This window comes from Sphaerodactylus townsendi, linkage group LG05 (genome assembly GCF_021028975.2).
Source record: "Sphaerodactylus townsendi isolate TG3544 linkage group LG05, MPM_Stown_v2.3, whole genome shotgun sequence".
NCBI lineage: Eukaryota > Metazoa > Chordata > Lepidosauria > Squamata > Sphaerodactylidae > Sphaerodactylus > Sphaerodactylus townsendi.
The window spans coordinates 5,168,237-5,186,606 of record NC_059429.1 but is presented as its reverse complement, the minus strand read 5'-3'; the positions used below and the strand labels follow the sequence as shown (position 1 = coordinate 5,186,606).

Sequence of the window (18,370 nt, the reverse complement as noted above, 5' to 3'; positions counted from 1 at the left end):
ACCCCCCCCCCCCCCCACCCCCCCCCCCCCCCACCCCCCCCCCCCCCCACCCCCCCCCCCCCCCACCCCCCCCCCCCCCCACCCCCCCCCCCCCCCACCCCCCCCCCCCCCCACCCCCCCCCCCCCCCACCCCCCCCCCCCCCCACCCCCCCCCCCCCCCACCCCCCCCCCCCCCCACCCCCCCCCCCCCCCACCCCCCCCCCCCCCCACCCCCCCCCCCCCCCACCCCCCCCCCCCCCCACCCCCCCCCCCCCCCACCCCCCCCCCCCCCCACCCCCCCCCCCCCCCACCCCCCCCCCCCCCCACCCCCCCCCCCCCCCACCCCCCCCCCCCCCCACCCCCCCCCCCCCCCACCCCCCCCCCCCCCCACCCCCCCCCCCCCCCACCCCCCCCCCCCCCCACCCCCCCCCCCCCCCACCCCCCCCCCCCCCCACCCCCCCCCCCCCCCACCCCCCCCCCCCCCCACCCCCCCCCCCCCCCACCCCCCCCCCCCCCCACCCCCCCCCCCCCCCACCCCCCCCCCCCCCCACCCCCCCCCCCCCCCACCCCCCCCCCCCCCCACCCCCCCCCCCCCCCACCCCCCCCCCCCCCCACCCCCCCCCCCCCCCACCCCCCCCCCCCCCCACCCCCCCCCCCCCCCACCCCCCCCCCCCCCCACCCCCCCCCCCCCCCACCCCCCCCCCCCCCCACCCCCCCCCCCCCCCACCCCCCCCCCCCCCCACCCCCCCCCCCCCCCACCCCCCCCCCCCCCCACCCCCCCCCCCCCCCACCCCCCCCCCCCCCCACCCCCCCCCCCCCCCACCCCCCCCCCCCCCCACCCCCCCCCCCCCCCACCCCCCCCCCCCCCCACCCCCCCCCCCCCCCACCCCCCCCCCCCCCCACCCCCCCCCCCCCCCACCCCCCCCCCCCCCCACCCCCCCCCCCCCCCACCCCCCCCCCCCCCCACCCCCCCCCCCCCCCACCCCCCCCCCCCCCCACCCCCCCCCCCCCCCACCCCCCCCCCCCCCCACCCCCCCCCCCCCCCACCCCCCCCCCCCCCCACCCCCCCCCCCCCCCACCCCCCCCCCCCCCCACCCCCCCCCCCCCCCACCCCCCCCCCCCCCCACCCCCCCCCCCCCCCACCCCCCCCCCCCCCCACCCCCCCCCCCCCCCACCCCCCCCCCCCCCCACCCCCCCCCCCCCCCACCCCCCCCCCCCCCCACCCCCCCCCCCCCCCACCCCCCCCCCCCCCCACCCCCCCCCCCCCCCACCCCCCCCCCCCCCCACCCCCCCCCCCCCCCACCCCCCCCCCCCCCCACCCCCCCCCCCCCCCACCCCCCCCCCCCCCCACCCCCCCCCCCCCCCACCCCCCCCCCCCCCCACCCCCCCCCCCCCCCACCCCCCCCCCCCCCCACCCCCCCCCCCCCCCACCCCCCCCCCCCCCCACCCCCCCCCCCCCCCACCCCCCCCCCCCCCCACCCCCCCCCCCCCCCACCCCCCCCCCCCCCCAAGGCCATGCTGGCAGGGGCTGATGGGAATAGTAGTCCATAACATCTGGCGTGCCAAAGGTTCGCCACCACGGTAATAGACACTTTGGCTCGTCCAAAGGAAGAGAAAGAAACTTCCTTACCCCAAAAAAGGTGTGACCAGCTGGAGAAGTTCAGAACCTGACACCAGTTCTTGGTTGAAGAGAGCGATGCAGCGGAGGAAGTTCTCATAGACCTCCTGGCTCTTAAGGACTCTGCGCACCTGCCAATTTATTTATTTATTTATTTATTTTATGGTTGTATTTATAAACCGCCCTCCCCCGGATGAGATCGGGAAGAATGTGGCGCCTTTGCTTGGCCAGGCAGCAGTGCAATCATGCACCCCGAACAGCCGGGGACCTAGACTAGAATCAATGAGCTCGGATCCCTTTGGCCCGCAGTACTCTCAGCCGCGACTGGTGGCACTATGCCCAACAACCTCTTCCCAGGCACTCCCTACTTCCTGTCAAAGCTCCACCCTGCACCCCCAGGGCCTGCTTTCATTGGATGTTCTTTTCTGCACCATCTGGAAGACCTGGCAAGACACAAGGCCACCAATCGCAATGTATGATTGGTGTATGGAATATGCTGCCACAGGAGGCGGTGATGGCCACTCACCTGGATAGCTTTAAAACGGGCTTGGACAGATTTATGGAGGAGAAGTCGATTTATGGCTGCCAATCTTGATCCTCTTTGATCTGAGATTGCAAATGCCTTAACAGACCAGGTGCTCAGGAGCAACAGCCGCAGAAGGCTGTGACTCCGAGAAGCTGTGACTAGCCCAAGGTCACCCAGCTGGCGTGTGTGGGAGTGCACAGGCTAATCTGAATTCCCCAGATAAGCCTCCACAGCTCAGGCGGCAGAGCGGGGAATCAAACCCGGTTCCTCCAGATTAGATACACGAGCTCTTAACCTCCTATGCCACCGCTGCTCCTATGTGGTTGATTGTTCCTCCAGGGCAACCAGGTGACCGCTTGACAGGGATCTCAGGTTCTTAGGTTAATAAATTAAATCACGCCTTCATGCCTAGGGCTGAACCGGGGCCCTTCAACCTCCAAAGTCGGGATCTACCATTGGGCTGCGGTTCCCTTCTGATGACAAACCTTGTCAAAGAAAGAGAACTCCTGCAGAGTTCCATATTTTCCCACTGTGGCAACCGACAGGTCTTTAGTCCCTCGCAGTTTCATCTTCTTCTGTGGAGAGAAAGTTAGCGGCTTGAATCAGTGTCCGCCCCCAAAATCCCAAAGGGGTTCCCGGCTGGGCGTTAGGCACCCCACTGCCCCCTTGACAGCAACACAGAATAAAAGGTAGCCGTGAACCAGAACGTTTTCCCATTCAAGCACTTTTCAGAAGCCTCCCTTCCCCAGAGCATCCTGCCAGAACAGAAGGAAAGGATTCTTTATGGCAGCACCAAAGCTTTGCCAGAACTTCCACTCATGGGGCAGCCCCACAACCTCAGGTGCACAAGGCACTGCCCAGAGGAGCTCCACCCCCCCCCCCCCAGTTAGCCTGAGGGACAGCATCTGCCCCGGTGCCAGTGGGGTGGCAACTGGCTTCCCCACCAATTAATCCTTTTGAGAAATTCACAATGACAATCAGTTTCACTGCTGAGTTTTTCCCCCCAAAGTCAGAAACAAGTGCTCAGCTACCCAGTTTCCCCGAATATAAGACATCCCCGGAAAATAAGACGTCGTAGAGGTTTTGCTGAAGTGCGAAATATAAGGCATCCCCCAAAAGTAAGACGTAGCAAAGTTTTTGTTTGGAAGCATGCCCGACATACAGAACACCAGAGTATGCAGCTGTGGAGCCGGAAAATAAGACATCCCCTGAAAATAAGATGTAGTAGAGGTTTTGCTGAAGTGCGAAATATAAGGCATCCCCCGAAAGTAAGACGTAGCAAAGTTTTTGTTTGGAAGCATGCCCGACATACAGAACACCAGGTATGCAGCTGTGGAGCGGAAAATAAAGACATCCTGAAAATAAAGATGTAGTAGAGGTTTTGCTGAGAGTCGCGAGGAAATATAAGGCATCCCGAAAGTAAAAGGCAGTAACAAAAGGATTTTTTGTTTGGAAGCATGCCCGACAAACAGAACACAGAAATATAAGACATCCCCTGAAAATAAGACAAAGCGCATCTTCGGGAGCAAAAATTAATATAAGACGCTGTCTTATATTCGGGGAAACACGGTAGCAGCCCACGCACGCACCCCACCCTGTCCACAGCCACACTGTTCCAATACCTTTGCTGGGCCAGGAACGGGACGCAGCAGCAAAGGCCTCGCCCGCTTCTTGCTGTGCTCCAAGGGCTTCTCGTGTTCCATCCTGGGAATGCTGTGGGCATCGCACGGCCCGTTGCCCATGAACTAAGACAAAGACAAAGGATTCCAAGACCTCACATGCCAGTCCCTGCGGGTGGTCGCAAAGGAGGGTCGGGAGCAGGGCTCTCGGCCAGGAGGGGCGTCGATGCACAGGGGCAGCAGCTTCCTTCTGGCACAAGAGAGGGCGTGTTCCACAAGCCAAACAGGAGGCACATGAAAGACTATAGGGCAGTGATGGCGAACCTATGGCACGGGTGCCAGAGGTGGCACTCAGAGCCCTCTCTGTGGGCACGCACAAACAGAGTTCATCATGTGGGGAGGAAATTGCCCCCCCACACATCTGGGCTTTTGCTGCTGTGCTGGGCTCGATTATTAGCATTAAACCTAAGACCTAGTTTTGGGGAAGCAGTGTAGGTAACCCTGTTAAGCGCTGTTAAACCCCACTGATTTCCATGCAAAGAATTAAAGCGTGATCCTTTACCTGGGAGTAAGCTCGGTTGCTTGCTGGCAAATGGGGGGCTTACGCTTCTTTGGAAGTAAACTTTCCTCTAGGGCAGTGATTCACCCGTTGGAAAGAGTTACCCACGGTTGCTTCAAAAGCAAAGCCAAACAACTTTCTACCATTGCAAACACTCCCGAAGGTAACGCACGCCTTGGAGCCAGCCGATTTTCTGAAATTAAAACCCTCCAGTATTCAAAGGATTCAAACTGCTGTGTTGGCACTTTGCGATAAATAAGTGGGTTTTGGGTTGCAGTTTGGGCACTCGGTCTCGAAAAGGTTCGCCATCACTGCTATAGGGGCTTTCTGGGGGGAGGTTGGGCATACAAAGCCTACCAGCAGATCCTCCTGGAATGGGGATTGGGGGGGGGGGATTGTGATCAAGAGCAAGTCACAATGGGGTTTTCAAGCTCAGAGATGCTCACAGGTGGCTTGCCAACACCTGGCTCTGCAATGCAATCCTGGACTTCCTTGGTGGTCTCCCATCCAAGTACTAACCAGGGCCAAACCTGCTTCGCTTCTGCGACCTCAGGAGATTGGGCCAGCCTGTACTATCCAGGTCAGAGAAGAGATGGGGGTACACTCCCGTAAAAGTGCATAATGAATCTCTCAACTCAGGCCTTCAATAAACACATAGGGCAGTGGTGGCGGAGACCTGTATTGGCACGGGTGCCAAGAGGAATTTGGCACTCAAGAGGAGCCCTCTCCGTGAAGCACTTGACCCCCCTCCCGCGCCACATCTACAAGGAGCTGGGCCTAGGCTGCTGGGCTCGATTATTAGCATTAAACCTAAGACCTAGTTTTGGGGAAGCAGTGTGGGTAACCCTGTTAAGCGCTGTTAAACCCCACTGATTTTCATGCAAAGAAGTAAAGCGCGATCCTTTACCTGGGAGTAAGCTCGGTTGCTGGCAATGGGGCTTGCTTCTGAGTAAACCCTCCTAGGGTCGTGACTCACCAATCAAAGTGTTGCACGGTTGCTTCAAAGCAAAGCCACCAAATACCACCATGTTTACTCACGAGTAACACACGCCTCTGAGCCAACCGTTTTTTCTAAACTAAAACCTCAACATTCAGGTTCAATTGCCGTGTTGGCACTTTGCGATAAATGAGTGGGTTTTGGGTTGCAATCTGGGCACTCGGTCTCGAAAAGGTTCGCCGTCACTGACATAGGGCCTATTCCATGCAGCTGCCCACCCGGGCAGGCTCCAGGAAACTCTGCCTCATCCATCCCGCTCCCTAATCAGACACATACCAAAGACCGCTTTGCTTCAGGAAGGAACTGTCCAAACTCAGAGAGAAGATCTTCCTGGCCCCGGAAGAGATTGGCTACTTCGGTGAACACCTCTTCTTCAGACATGCCTCGGAAGTGCCGGCCTTTGGAACTCAGCTGCTCCTTCTGCAAGTTGAGGAGGGAGACGTTGTGCTCGCCGTGCCGAGTCAGCAGTGAAAACAGCACCCTACTCAGCCTGGTGCCGACTCACGGTCCCTGATTACTGACCCGAGAAAGAGGTGAGGCTCACCTCCTCCAAACCCTAGAAGGCAAACACTGCCCAATCAGGAGGAGGGGAGAAAGGCTTCCAAACAAAACCTGATGACGACTGAAGCCACGCTCTGCAGGTCCCCACCTTCTGAAACAAGACAGCACCTAGAGACAAGGTCTTTTCCGTGGAGGTCTTCTCCACTCCAGAACAGTCTCCTTTCAGTGGCTTGCCTGGTGCCTAACCGTTTGGGCCTTCTATTTGACCAGGTCTCTCTCTTTTCATTGTTTTTTTGTCCTCTACGCTTAACAATTTGGATTGTTGCGAATCTGTCAACCTGTTGACCTGACCTGTTTTTTAATTACACCACAAGGAAATCAGATCCAAGTATGTGAATCTCACTCCTTTACATTCACCCGATCTCCCCGATTTATTTAGATTACACTACTTGTTGGACAACCCTGATCCTTCTCTCTGTATGATAGTGGCAGACTTTCTCCTGGAAATTACTAAATGCCAGTAGATTTCCTTCGTCCTAACATGTATATCCTGTTTTGTATATGCTTTTTAATCTGTTTTTATTATTGTTGTACTGCGGTCTATGCCAATAAAGGCTTGCTTCTGCTTTATTGGCATACAAAACAGGACAAAATTTTAAAACAAAACAAGGTTAAGAAGTGCAGTTAAAATTACTAATTTCCCACATAAAATTTGCAACAGTTTCACAAAAGAGCACATCAGAGCTGTTCAGGAGATCGGGTATCTTATAACACTCTTGCCACTGAGAACATTGCAAGAAAATGGAATTCACGTATTTCATGCGTATCTGATTGTATTTAGGGCATAGAAACAGAGAATGGTCAAGTGTTTCAACCGTAGTCATATCACATGAACAAACTCTTTTAGCACGTTCCATATTCTTGAATCTTCCCTCCAGCAGAGCTGGACCTGACCTGTTGCATGCAGAAAAATCTGTTTGTGAAAAGAAAAGGGACACAGTTTTCCCGGGGGGGGGGGGGGGCGACACACACACCGCAAACCATTGCATGAACACACATATCGTCTTGATTAACGCACGGCTTCCAAACAGACAATTCCTGAACATTCCCTGGCAATGCAGCCATGCTCTCCTTTTGAAGAAAGAAGTTCCTCTAGGAAAAAGCTCTGGCTCGTGTTTACCTGGTACGTATGGAGGATCTCCAGGAAGGACCGGTAGATTTCGGGATGGTCAAGGAAGCGGGTCTTAATCTTGTTTACGTAACTAATAGCATTGTTGAATTCCACCGAATCCGATTCCAGCGGCACCTGAAGTTTGTCGTCCTTGCAGGGCAGCTGCTGCCGGAACTCTTCAGGACAGCTGCTGTGGTGGTGGACCTTATCCTGGCAATAATGGAGCAAGAAGGGACTCTGAACTGGCTCCAGAGAGACCTGGCAGGGTCACAAAAGGGGAGGAGTCAGTCAGGCACACAGTGGGGCTGGAATGCAGCCCACGCCTCGCTCATCTAAGGCCTCTCTCGGTGGTCTGCCTTCCTGCCCAAGACTGCGTGATTTTTCGATGGCCACATGCAATCAAGCTGCTCCTCGCTGCTGACCTTAGGGGAGTCCTGTCCAAGCAGCAGCCTACAGACCCCTGGGCTCAGTCCAAATAAGACATTCCCCGCCCCCCTCTACCCTGGAACAAATCACAGTGCTTCCCAACTCCACCTCTGAAGGCAGGGCAGACCAACCAGTGGGGGCTAAGCGAAGGAAAAGCCACTATTTCTTTGTACCTGGCCAGCCAGAGGGGACTGAAGGCTGAGTTTCCCATTCTTTGGAATCTCTATTCTGTAACCCAAAGGCAGGAAAGCATTGAAGCCCACAATGAGGTCATGATGTTCATGGAACAGCTGGGAGACACGCCGTATTACGCCAGGGGTATCAATGCTGGAAGCAAAAGAAAGCGACTAAGGGCAAGCTGGACCTTTAGTGGCAGGAGAAGTCAACGAGGGGGCCCAGAAGAGCCCTGGGGACTAAACATATTGAGGAGATAGAAAAAGTGCAGAGAAGGGCAACAAGGATGATTGAGGGACTGGAGCACCTTCCCTGAGGAGAGGCTGCAGCATTTGGGACTCTTTAGTTTGGAGAGGAGACGGCTGAGGGGGATATGATTGAAGTCTATAAAATTATGAATGGGGTAGAAAATGTCTACAGAGAGAATTTTTTCTCTCTCTCTCACAATACTAGAACCAGGGGGCATCCATTGAAAATGCTGGGGGGAAGAATTAGGACTAATAAAAGGAAACACTTCTTCATACAACGTGTGATTGGTGTTTGGAATATGCTGCCACAGGAGGTGGTGATGGCCACTCACCTGGATAGCTTTAAAAGGGGCTTGGACAGATTGATGGAGAAGTCGATTTATGGCTACCAATCTTGATTCTCCTTGATCTGAGATGGCAAATGTCTTAACAGACCAGGTGATCGGGAGTAGCCGCAGAAGGCCATTGCTTTCACATCCTGCACGTGAGCTCCCAAAGGCACCTGGTGGGCCATTGCGAGTAGCAGAGAGCTGGACTAGATGGACTCTGGTCTGATCCAGCTGGCTTGTTCTTATGTTCTTAAACACCCAGCCCAGCCAACATGAACAAAGGCTTGCATTCTTCCTCCCAAATTCTCTCCCTCTCCAGAAATAGTGCCAATGTTGTCCCCATCTTCAAAAAGGCAAAAAAGAGGATCCAAACAACTACTGCCCAGTCAGTCTGACATCGACACCAGGAAAGATTCTAGAGTGGATCATTACGCAGTGCGTGAGCACTTAGAAGGGAATGCCGTGACCACTAAAAGTCAACTTGGGTTTCTCAAAAACAGGTCATGCCAGACTGACCTTGTCTCTTTTTTCGACAGAGTGACAAGCTTGAAAGATGAAGGGAATGCCTTCAGTAAGTCAAGGTCCCCCTTGACATTCTTGCAAGCAGGCTAGTAAAATGTGGGCTGGCCAATGCTACCGTTTGATGGATTTATAACTGGATGACATCAATGGCTCATCTTCATCCGGGGAGAAGTGACTAGTGGGGTGCCGCAGGATTCTGTCCTGGGCCCAGTGCTATTCAATATTTTTATCAATGACTTAACTGATGGAATAGGGGGCATGCTAATCAAATTTGCAGATGACACCAAAATAGGAGGGGTAGCTAATACCCCAGAGGACAGAGTCAGAATTCAAAATTACCTGGACAGATTAGAGAGTTGGGCCAAAACTAACAAAATAAATTTCAATAGAGATATATGTAAGATACTACACTTAGGCAGAAAAAATGAACTGCACAGATGAAGAAGAGAAGAGGAGTTTGGATTTATATCCCCCCTTTCTCTCCTGAAGGAGACTCAAAGGGGCTGACAATCTCCTTGCCCTTCCCCTCTCACAACAAACACCCTGTGAGGTGGGTGGGGCTGAGAGAGCTCCGAGAAGCTGTGACTAGCCCAAGGTCACCCAGCTGGCGTGTGGGGGAGTGTACAGGCTAATCTGAATTCCCCAGATAAGCCTCCACAGCTCAGGTGGCAGAGCTGGGAATCAAACCCGGTTCCTCCAGATTAGATACACGAGCTCTTAACCTCCTACGCCACGGCTGCGTGGTTGACCTCTGGCTTGACAGCAGTACATGTAAAAGGGATTTGAGAGTTTTAGTAGACCACAAACTGAACATAAATCAGAAGTACGATGTGGCAGCCAAGACAGCCAATGCAATTCTGGGATGCATCCATAAGAGTGTAGTGTCTAGATCAGGGGTAGGGAACCTGCGGCTCTCCAGATGTTCAGGAACTACAATTCCCATCAGCCTCTTTCAGCATGGCCAATTGGCCATGCTGGTAGAAGACTGATAGGGGATAGTTCCTGAACATCTGGAAGCCCTCCTGATCCCAAATGAACCAAGTGTCGTGAAGTCAGACCCTCCACGCACTGGAATATTGTGTATAGTTCTGGGCACCGCGATGCAAGAAGAATATTGACAAGCTGGAGCATGTCCAGAGGAGGGCAACCAAAATGATACAAGGTCTGGAATGCATGCGCTATGAGGAAAGACTTAGGGAACTGAGTATGTTTAGTTAGACAGTGGAATCCACTTCCTCAGAGGGCAGTGGAGTCTCTTACTTTGGAGGTTTTTAGACAGGCTGAATGACCACAGGTCAGGAGTGCTTTGATTGTGTCTTCCTGCATGGCAGGGAGTTGGGCTGGATGGCCCTTGTGGTCTCTTCCAACTCTATGATTCTATGAAATCTATCAATAAGCATTGCAGACTGTCTGCACAGTCAAGAAGATGGGCTCCCCTTTACTCACATTACCTTTGACTCTTGAACTCTTTCATGATTTCCAGGAATCCATTGTAGGTGGCCGGGTCACTGCCAAAGCGGATCTTCACCTGATCCAGGTAGGAGAGGGCATCCTCTACCTGCAGGAAATCATAAGTTTGGTCCCCAGTACTTATGAATTGAAAGATTGTTCCGAGCTACCACTGGTGATTAAAATCTCCATTTGCACCCATCTGGGGACTTGACCCTCAGATAAGATGCGGCCAAAGAGTACCCCCTCCCCACTAGCCACCACCCAGTTTCCCAGAACACAGGTGCCATTTTGAAGGATGCCCGGGGCCAGCTTCATTATGCCTTAGATATCCCCCTAAATCCTGATAGAATCTGGAGGGTAAATGGGAAGTGGACGCTATAGGAACTGTCGAAGGCTTTCACAGCCAGATTCAACTAGCTGTGGTGGGTTTTCCGGGCTATGTGGCTGTGGTCTGGTGGATCTTGTTCCTAACGTTTCACCTGCTTCTGTGGCTGGCATCTTCAGAGGTGTATCACAGAGAGAAGTCTGTTACACATTTTGTCCAGTGAGAAGGGAATGTTTTAGTGGGGTATAAATTATCATGTTCCCAGGTGGGGAACCAACCAGTTTGGGTGGAACATAGCAAGTTTGCATAGCAAGTTCCACCCAAACATTTACTGATTGGTTCCCCACCTGGGGACATGGCAATTTATACCCCACAAGTATACACTTGTCACCCCATATTCACATCCCACTCAGGCGCATTCACACTACACCCAGAGGAGCAAATCAACTGAGCTGACCTATGCAAACTTACCCCTGCCTAATCCAACAAAAGCAGACTTAAGACTGAAGTAACTCTGCACAGGTTTGCTCCGCTCGCATACCAAAAACATTCGGAATCCACTGGATCAGCAGATACAAGCAGGTGACAGGAGGTGCTGATGGCCACTAACCTGGATAGCTTTGAAAGGGGCTTGGACAAATTTATGGAGGAGAAGTCGATCTCTGGCTACCAATCTTGATCCTCTTTGATATCAGATTGCAAATGCCTTAACAGACCAGGTGCTCGGGAGCAACAGCCGCAGAAGGCCATTGCTTTCACCTCCTGCAGGTGAGCTCCCCAAGGCACCTGGTGGGCCACTCTGAAATGAAAACTGGAACCAGTCAGACTCTGGTCTGATCCAGCATCGCTCTGCTTATGTTCTTAGGGCCTTCCGTTTCCATCGCAGGTGAGGCTCCCCCCAAGGCAGGCACCTGGTGGGCCACTGCAAGAAGTAGCAGGAGGAGGCTGGGACTAGGAGAAGTGGACTCTGAAGTCACAGTGATCCAGCTGGCTTGCTCTTATGTTCTTATGACAGGCTTGACATGCAGTCAACGGGGCCTAAAGAAATGAGGCCAAGACACCCCCAACTGCGCAAGCGACAAACCCTCCCTTGGCTGCCACAGGGCAAGGAAACCTCTGCTCTCCCGTTCCCCAGTTTTGGGCGCATGCACACACACCCCGGGCACCAACTGCAGCCCTTCATGGGAGCCACCGCCACCCTTGCACGAAGCCCCCGCGGGTGTCAGGCCACGGGGAGTTCCAAAGCAGGCCGACTGGTTCTGGGCCTGAGGCTGGGGTGGGGGGGCGGCTTTGACTCTCCCTCAAATGGGGGCAAAGAGCCAGGCAAGCCGAACTTAGCCCCTGGATAGACGGCCCGGGTTAAAAACGGGAACCGCGTGTTGAATGCAAAGTTATGCCAACTACTCGCGTTCAAAACTGCCCTGCAGAGCTCTTCAACACCCCCCCCCCTTTTAAAGGGAACTTGGAGGAAATCCGAACACACTTTGAAAGCAGAAGGGGGGGGGGCAATAATGATTAGGAGAAGCCTGCAAAGGGGGGGAAGGGCGAGGAGCTGCGGAGGGCTTCGTGGCCGAGTCCGTTGCAGCCGCAATGGGGGGGGGGGGGGTCCACGTTCACCTTGGGGATGCAAGGAGCCCGCCCAGGCAGGGAAAACGGGCCGCATCTTTCGTCAGGAAACCCGGGGTCCCTTTGGTGTCTGCAAAGGGGTGATCCGTCCCAGGGCCGCCCCCCCTCGGGACTCACGTGCACCGGGAGCTTCTCCGGGGTGGTCGCCGCCGCCGCCGCCGCCCCTCCGCCTCCCGCCGCCGCCCCAGAGCGGCTCCCCAGCCTGGCAGCCGCGCCGCCGCCCCGACCCCCTCCTCCGCCTCCCCCGGCCGCCATGTTGGGACCCCTCTTCGGATCCGCTCCGACTCCCGCCCGCCGCGGCCGCGCGCACCGAGCCCACTGGCGCCTTGCGTCACCGCGCACGTCGCTGCTGGCGGCGCCCGGAACCTTCGCGAGGGGCGGGGCGGAGGAGAGCCGGACAGGAAAGGGAGGGGACCGCGAGGAGCCGTGGGGGACAGGGTAGAGCGGCGCGCAGGCGCCTACGGAAGCCCGCGGGCTTCCGGTGACGGGAAGTAGGCGGAAGCGGTGTCGGCCTGGCTTCGCGAGGGCGGGGCTGGGAGTGGGAGGCGGGCTGGCTTCTGTGCCCGCCTGTCCTGGCTGGTCAGCTCCTGGCGATGACGGCAGGACCCTTCAGCCAATGAGCAGACGCCGAAGTATCGATCAGCAGCGGTTATTGAGTAGGCATCCAAGCACCACGCTGGTAAAACCAGTTCTGACGATGCCGGAATCACTGGGGTGTTACCGACAGGAAAAATAGGAAAAATATTTTCCTGAGCCCATTGCTGAACTACACGGGCTAAGGAGCAGAGCAAAGAGACCAGTGTTGTCCAAAAGTCTCCATAGGGCCTGGAAAGGATGTATATATGTGATTGTGTCAATGTTTTACATGGTTTCCTTCTTGCTTTTATCCCTTTTAAGGTTTAATATAAGCCCCTTAGCGCTGGAATTATTGTCGAAGGCTTTCACGGCCGGAATCACTTGGGTGCTGTGTGGTTTCCGGGCTGCATGGCCGTGTTCTAGCAGCATTCTCGATCACTGACGGTTTTAAAAGCCACCATCTGTGGCGTGGCTTTAAACCATCACGAGGCCGCCACCAGCCCGTCGAAGCCTTCCATCCCGGAAGAATTTCTATCGGGCTGCCTAATATTGCTTCATCATCCCTGTGGATACCGGCACAGATGCAGGCTAAACGCCAGGAGAGATTGTTAGTTGTGAACACGTGCCATACATTGGAAACCACACAGCACCCAAGCTGGAATTATTATTTGCCCAACGTCTAGGATTATACTTTAGCTAGGTTTGCCAGATACTGTTAATTTAGGATACTCTTGCTTATATGTATATGTGCTTGTACTGTATTGGAGGTTATTTCCTCTAATGTTCAAGTTTAGAAATTTTATTTTAGATATCTGTATCTGTTGGAGAAAGCAGCAGCTTGTAGCAGCTGATATTAAGAGCCACATTGCGATAAATAAGTGGGTTTTGGGTTACAATTTGGGCACTCGGTCTCGAGAAGGTTCGCCATCACTGCTCTAGAGGCTACCTCTCAGAGAGAGAGAGTGGCGCTCCAGTCTCCTTTGATCCATCCACCCCCACCCCCACCCCCACCCAGCTTTCTCTGCCCATGGATCACAGGATCCGTGTATCTTGGCTACAAATTGAAAAGGGGGGAGAGGGCCCTGACAAGTGACAGAAAAGAGGCTGCGGCCAAAATACAGCTTCCGGTAAACCGTAAGGCCTTGCGGAAATTCCTGGGAATTGTGGGATACACAAGGAATTGGATTCCAAACTATGCTGCATTGGCAAAACCCCTCTATGAAATGCTGTCTGGTCCCGAATTGACTACCTTAGAATGGGAACAATCAGCAATAGAGGCTTTTCAGGGTATAAAATGCACTCTAGCGAGTGCCCCAGATCTCGGCTTGCCAGATGCACGAAAGGACTTTTTCCTATTTGTGCGTGAGCAAGATGGCATTGCAAAAGGTGTGCTTACCCAGGAATTTGCCGATACACAACGCCCAGTAGCCTATTTGTCCAAACAATTAGATTTAGTAGCCCAGGGTTGGCCGGCGTGCCTGAGAGCCGTAGCAGCCGCTTGCACGCTAGTAGAAGACACTTTAAAATTTAGCCTGGGTGGAAGGATGACCATTTTCGTGCCTCATGCAGTCTAAGCAGGACTGGAACAGAAGGGAGGGCATTGGCTGACCCAACAGCCCATAGCTAAATATCAATCCATCTTCATAGACAGCCCCGGGGTGAAATGCGCAGTCTCAAACAGGTTAAATCCAGCCACCCTTCTTCCTATAGATGAGGGTCCCCTCGAGCATGATTGCATTGAAACAATGGACATTACGTTCGCTGCCCGAAAGGACCTCCAAGACACTCCTCTTGAGTCCCCGCAATTGGAGGTCTGGACCGATGGCAGCAGTTTTATGTTTTATGATTGTCATGCCTTTATATAAAGCAGTGGTGCGACCGCACTTGGAGTACTGTGTCCAGTTCTGGTCGCCGCATCTCAAAAAGGATATTGAGGAGATAGAAAAAGTGCAGAGAAGGGCAACAAGGATGATTGAGGGACTGGAGCACCCCTTCCTTATGAGGAGAGGCTGCAGCGTTTGGCACTCTTTAGTTTGGAGAGAAGACGGACTGAGGGGGGGGATCATGGATTGAAGTTATAAAATTATGGGACATGGGGTAGAAAATGTTGACCAAGAGAGGAGAAATTTTTCTCTCTTTCTCACAGTACTAGAACCAGGGGGCATTCATTGAAAATGCTGGGGGGAAGAATTAGGACTAATCAAAGGAAACACTTTTTCACACAACGTATGATTGGTGTTTGGAATATGCTGCGACAGGAGGTGGTGAATTTGACAGCCACTGTCAACCTGGATAGCTTTAAAAGGGGCTTGGACAGATTGATGGAGAAGTCGATTTATGGCTACCAATCTTGATCCTCTTTGATCTGAGATTGCAAATGCCTTAACAGTCCAGGTGCACGGGAGCAGCAGGCGCAGAAGGCCATTGCTTTCACATCCTGCATGTGAGCTCCCAAAGGCACCTGGTGGGCCACTGCGAGTAGCAGAGTGCTGGACTAGATGGACTCTGGTCTGATCCAGCTGGCTTGTTCTTATGTTCTTATGGTAGAAGGGAAATGGTACTCTGGTTGTGCAGTTGTTACGCAAGACAAGGTGCTTGAAGCAATCCCCCTTCCTGCTCATAGGTCAGCGCAAGCCGCAGAGTTGGTTGCTTTGTTAAGGGCTCTGCATATTGCCAATGAATTGTGTGTAAACATTTTTACTGACTCACGTTACGTGTTTGGGGTAGTTCACGCTTATGCAGAGCTCTGGCATCAACGAGGTTTGCTAACAGTGGCAGGGCAACAAATTAAGCATGCTGACCTCATTCTGAAAAATTTGGAAGAAAATTTTGGAACCAGCAGGCTAGTTCTTATGTTCTTATGTCTTGGCTTGCCTTGATCTAGATCAGTGGTGGCGAACCTTTGGCACTCCAGATGTTGTGGACTACAATTCCCATCAGCCCCTGCCAGCATGGCCAATTGGTCATGAAGAAGAAGAAGAGGAGGAGGAGGAGGAGGAGTTTGGATTTATATCCCCCTTTCTCTCCTGCAGGAGACTCAAAGGGGCTTACAATCTCCTTGCCCTTCCCCCCTCACAACAAACATCACCTGTGAGGTGGGTTGGGCGGGCTGGAGAGGAAGCTCCGGTGAAGCTGTGACTAGCCCAGGGGGCGGAAACCTCTTCCCCCCAAAGAGCCATTTGAAACATCACCACTCCCGCCGCTCACCCACTCGCTTCGCCGCCCCTCCAGCTCCCCGCCCACTTGCTCGCTTCGCCGGCCGCTCACACATACTCTTACCCCCCAGCCCGCAAGGCAGGCGTAGATAGGAAACCCGGCGGAAAAATTTATCGACGCCTCGACCGGGCTGCCGGGCGAGTGATCGCGCCATGGCCCTGCTCCTTGCAGAGGCCGGGTGAAAGAGGTGCCCGGCGGCTCGGCCTTACCGGCCGCCGGGGGAATGATGCGCCCGCCCTGCTCCTTGCAGGGCGGCGAATTAGTGAAGAGGGGGCCCGCGGCTCGGCTGATGGAGCCACAGAACAGTGGCGGAAGAGCCGCGGGTTCCCGACCCAATTGGCCATGCTGACAGGGGCTGATGGGAATTGTAGCCCATAACATCTGGAGTGCCAAAGGTTCGCCACCACTGATCTAGATGGCCCAGGCTAGCCAGATCTTGGAAGCTAAGAAAGGCCTGCCCTGGTTAGGACTTAGATGGGAGACCAAGCAAGCCCGGGTCATGATCCAGAGGCAGGTAACGGCAAACCTTGCCTTGAAGGGTGACCATAAGGCAGCTGTGACTTGAAAGCACTTCCCACTACTACCATGCACATCACAAGCCCCCTAAATTCTGTACCTTGCAAGTCAGCACCCAAGAGGCTCAAAAGAATTGGGGCTAGTGATGTGCACATATGCGCACATAAAACATGCGCATGCTCCCCAGTTTTGTGGAGAATGAGACAGAAATGCACAGAATCCTCCAAACGTTTCACTGCAGAGAAACTCTTTATTTCAGCAAAATTACAACTCACATTTTGCACTTTGCTGGGGGGGGGGGGGGGAGGAGGGCATTGGAGAAAAAGCACTTTGCAGCCACACAACACTCCTAGTGAGCCAGCGTGGTTACTGGTATGCTGGCTGTAGGGTAGTTGAGAGTAGGAGGGAGATTCCTTCTTAACGGGGAGCTAAGTCTCTGTCCCTTTGACCTGAGAGGGCGGGGGTGAGCCCACCCACCCACTTCCCGCACTGTGAACCTGGCCATCCTGGAGGCTCAATGGAGAAAAAGAAGAGGGGAACCCTCAAGAAATGCAAAAATGAAGTATACAAGGACAAGAGCATAGGTCAAAAAAGAGGGCGGTATTGCAAACAGAAAACATCACGAGAACCCATATGACAAGTGTATAATTGCAAACATTCCATTTACATTGTCGAAACTATTTCACAGTCGGAATCCAACTGGGGTGCTTTAATGTACTTTACTGAGGCGCTGTATGGCCATGTTCCTAGCAGCATTCTCTCCTGGCGTTTCAGAGCCTGCCAAAAATACTGTAGCTGGCATCTTCAGAGGATCTGATCAGATCCCCTGAAGATGCCAGCCACAGATGCAGGCGGCAACAGGAGAGAATGCTGCTAGAACACGGCCATACAGCCCAGAAACCACACAGCATTCCATTTACTCATAACACAAAACCCCCAACAGTACAAATACCAAACAACATGTGTCCAAAAGGAGCTAACACAGGTGACAAACTATGGGTTTGTTAGCCAAATTTTATCTTGAGTAGATCTTTGTCAATCATTTCTGGGCTATCTTGTTCATTTAGTTTTAAAACAGCGTTTAGCAATTCAAAACAATTAGGGGAGCGCTGACACCAGGAAGCTCATACCCCAGAAACCTGGTGTGTCTTTAAGGTGCTGCTGGACTCGAATCCAGCTCATCTACTGCAGACCAACACAGTTACCCTCTGAAACATATTTCAAAACAAAGATCCAGAAGAAAAGGTCACATATCCCTGCCGTGTGAGATGCAAAGCCACGTATCAAATAGACAGAGTAACACAGAAATGACCTAATGAAGATCTATATGAAATAGAATTTGGCTGGCAACCTACAGTTTGTCATCTGTGTTAGCTCCTTTTTGACATATTACATATTCCTACATTTATACTGTTTATTTTTCTGTGTTTTTAGAATAAGAGAATCATCAAGTTGGAAGGGGACCCTAGAGGCCATCTAGTCCAGCCCCCTGGTCAATGCAGGATTAGCTTAGAGTATCCCTGACAAGTGTTTCTCCAGCTGCTACTTGAAGACTGCCAGGGAGGGGAGCCTGGTCCACTGGTGAACTATTCTTATTGCAAATCCTACACACACACACACACCCCACACAGTATCCAGCCAGTAGCCTTCTGACTGTAATTTAGAATCACAGAGTTGGAAGGGGCCATAGAGGCCATCTAGTCCGACTGCCTGCTCAATGCAGGATCAGCCTAGAGCCGGGGTGGCGAACCTTTGGCACTCCAGATGCTATGGAATACAATTCCCATCAGCCCCTGCCAGCATGACCAATTGGCCATGCTGGCAGGGGCTGATGGGAATTGTAGTCCATACCATCTGGAGTGCCAAAGGCTCGCCACCACTGGCCTAGAGCATCAAAGACAAGTATCTGTCCAGCTGTCACTTGAAGTGACCACCACCTCCCCAGGCAGCCAATTTGCACAGTTGTTATTGACTATTATTTATAGTTAGT

At 54.2% G+C, this 18,370-nt stretch overlaps 1 protein-coding gene and 1 long non-coding RNA gene across 3 annotated transcripts; both read right to left on the bottom strand.

The window, feature by feature from the left end:
- Positions 1-1,601: 1,601 nt before the first annotated feature.
- SIN3B (SIN3 transcription regulator family member B) lies at positions 1,602-12,505 on the bottom strand. Of its 2 annotated transcripts, none has more exons than XM_048497045.1 (8): positions 12,190-12,505; positions 10,121-10,227; positions 7,570-7,723; positions 6,980-7,228; positions 5,575-5,718; positions 3,746-3,868; positions 2,609-2,698; positions 1,602-1,728 (listed from the first exon to the last, which is right to left on the bottom strand). In XM_048497045.1, exons 1-8 carry the CDS (start codon positions 12,325-12,327, stop codon positions 1,606-1,608), a joined length of 1,128 nt encoding a protein of 375 aa, XP_048353002.1. In that variant the 5' UTR covers positions 12,328-12,505; the 3' UTR covers positions 1,602-1,605. The 2 variants fall into 2 exon arrangements, with proteins under 2 accessions (XP_048353002.1, XP_048353003.1); XM_048497046.1 differs by having other exon boundaries at positions 6,980-7,180.
- A 4,105-nt stretch (positions 12,506-16,610) lies between these two features.
- Positions 16,611-18,133, bottom strand: LOC125432912. Its single transcript, XR_007244566.1, has 2 exons — positions 17,301-18,133; positions 16,611-17,102 (listed from the first exon to the last, which is right to left on the bottom strand). It is a non-coding gene; the product is annotated as an uncharacterized LOC125432912 (long non-coding RNA).
- Between the last annotated feature and the right edge of the window lie 237 nt (positions 18,134-18,370).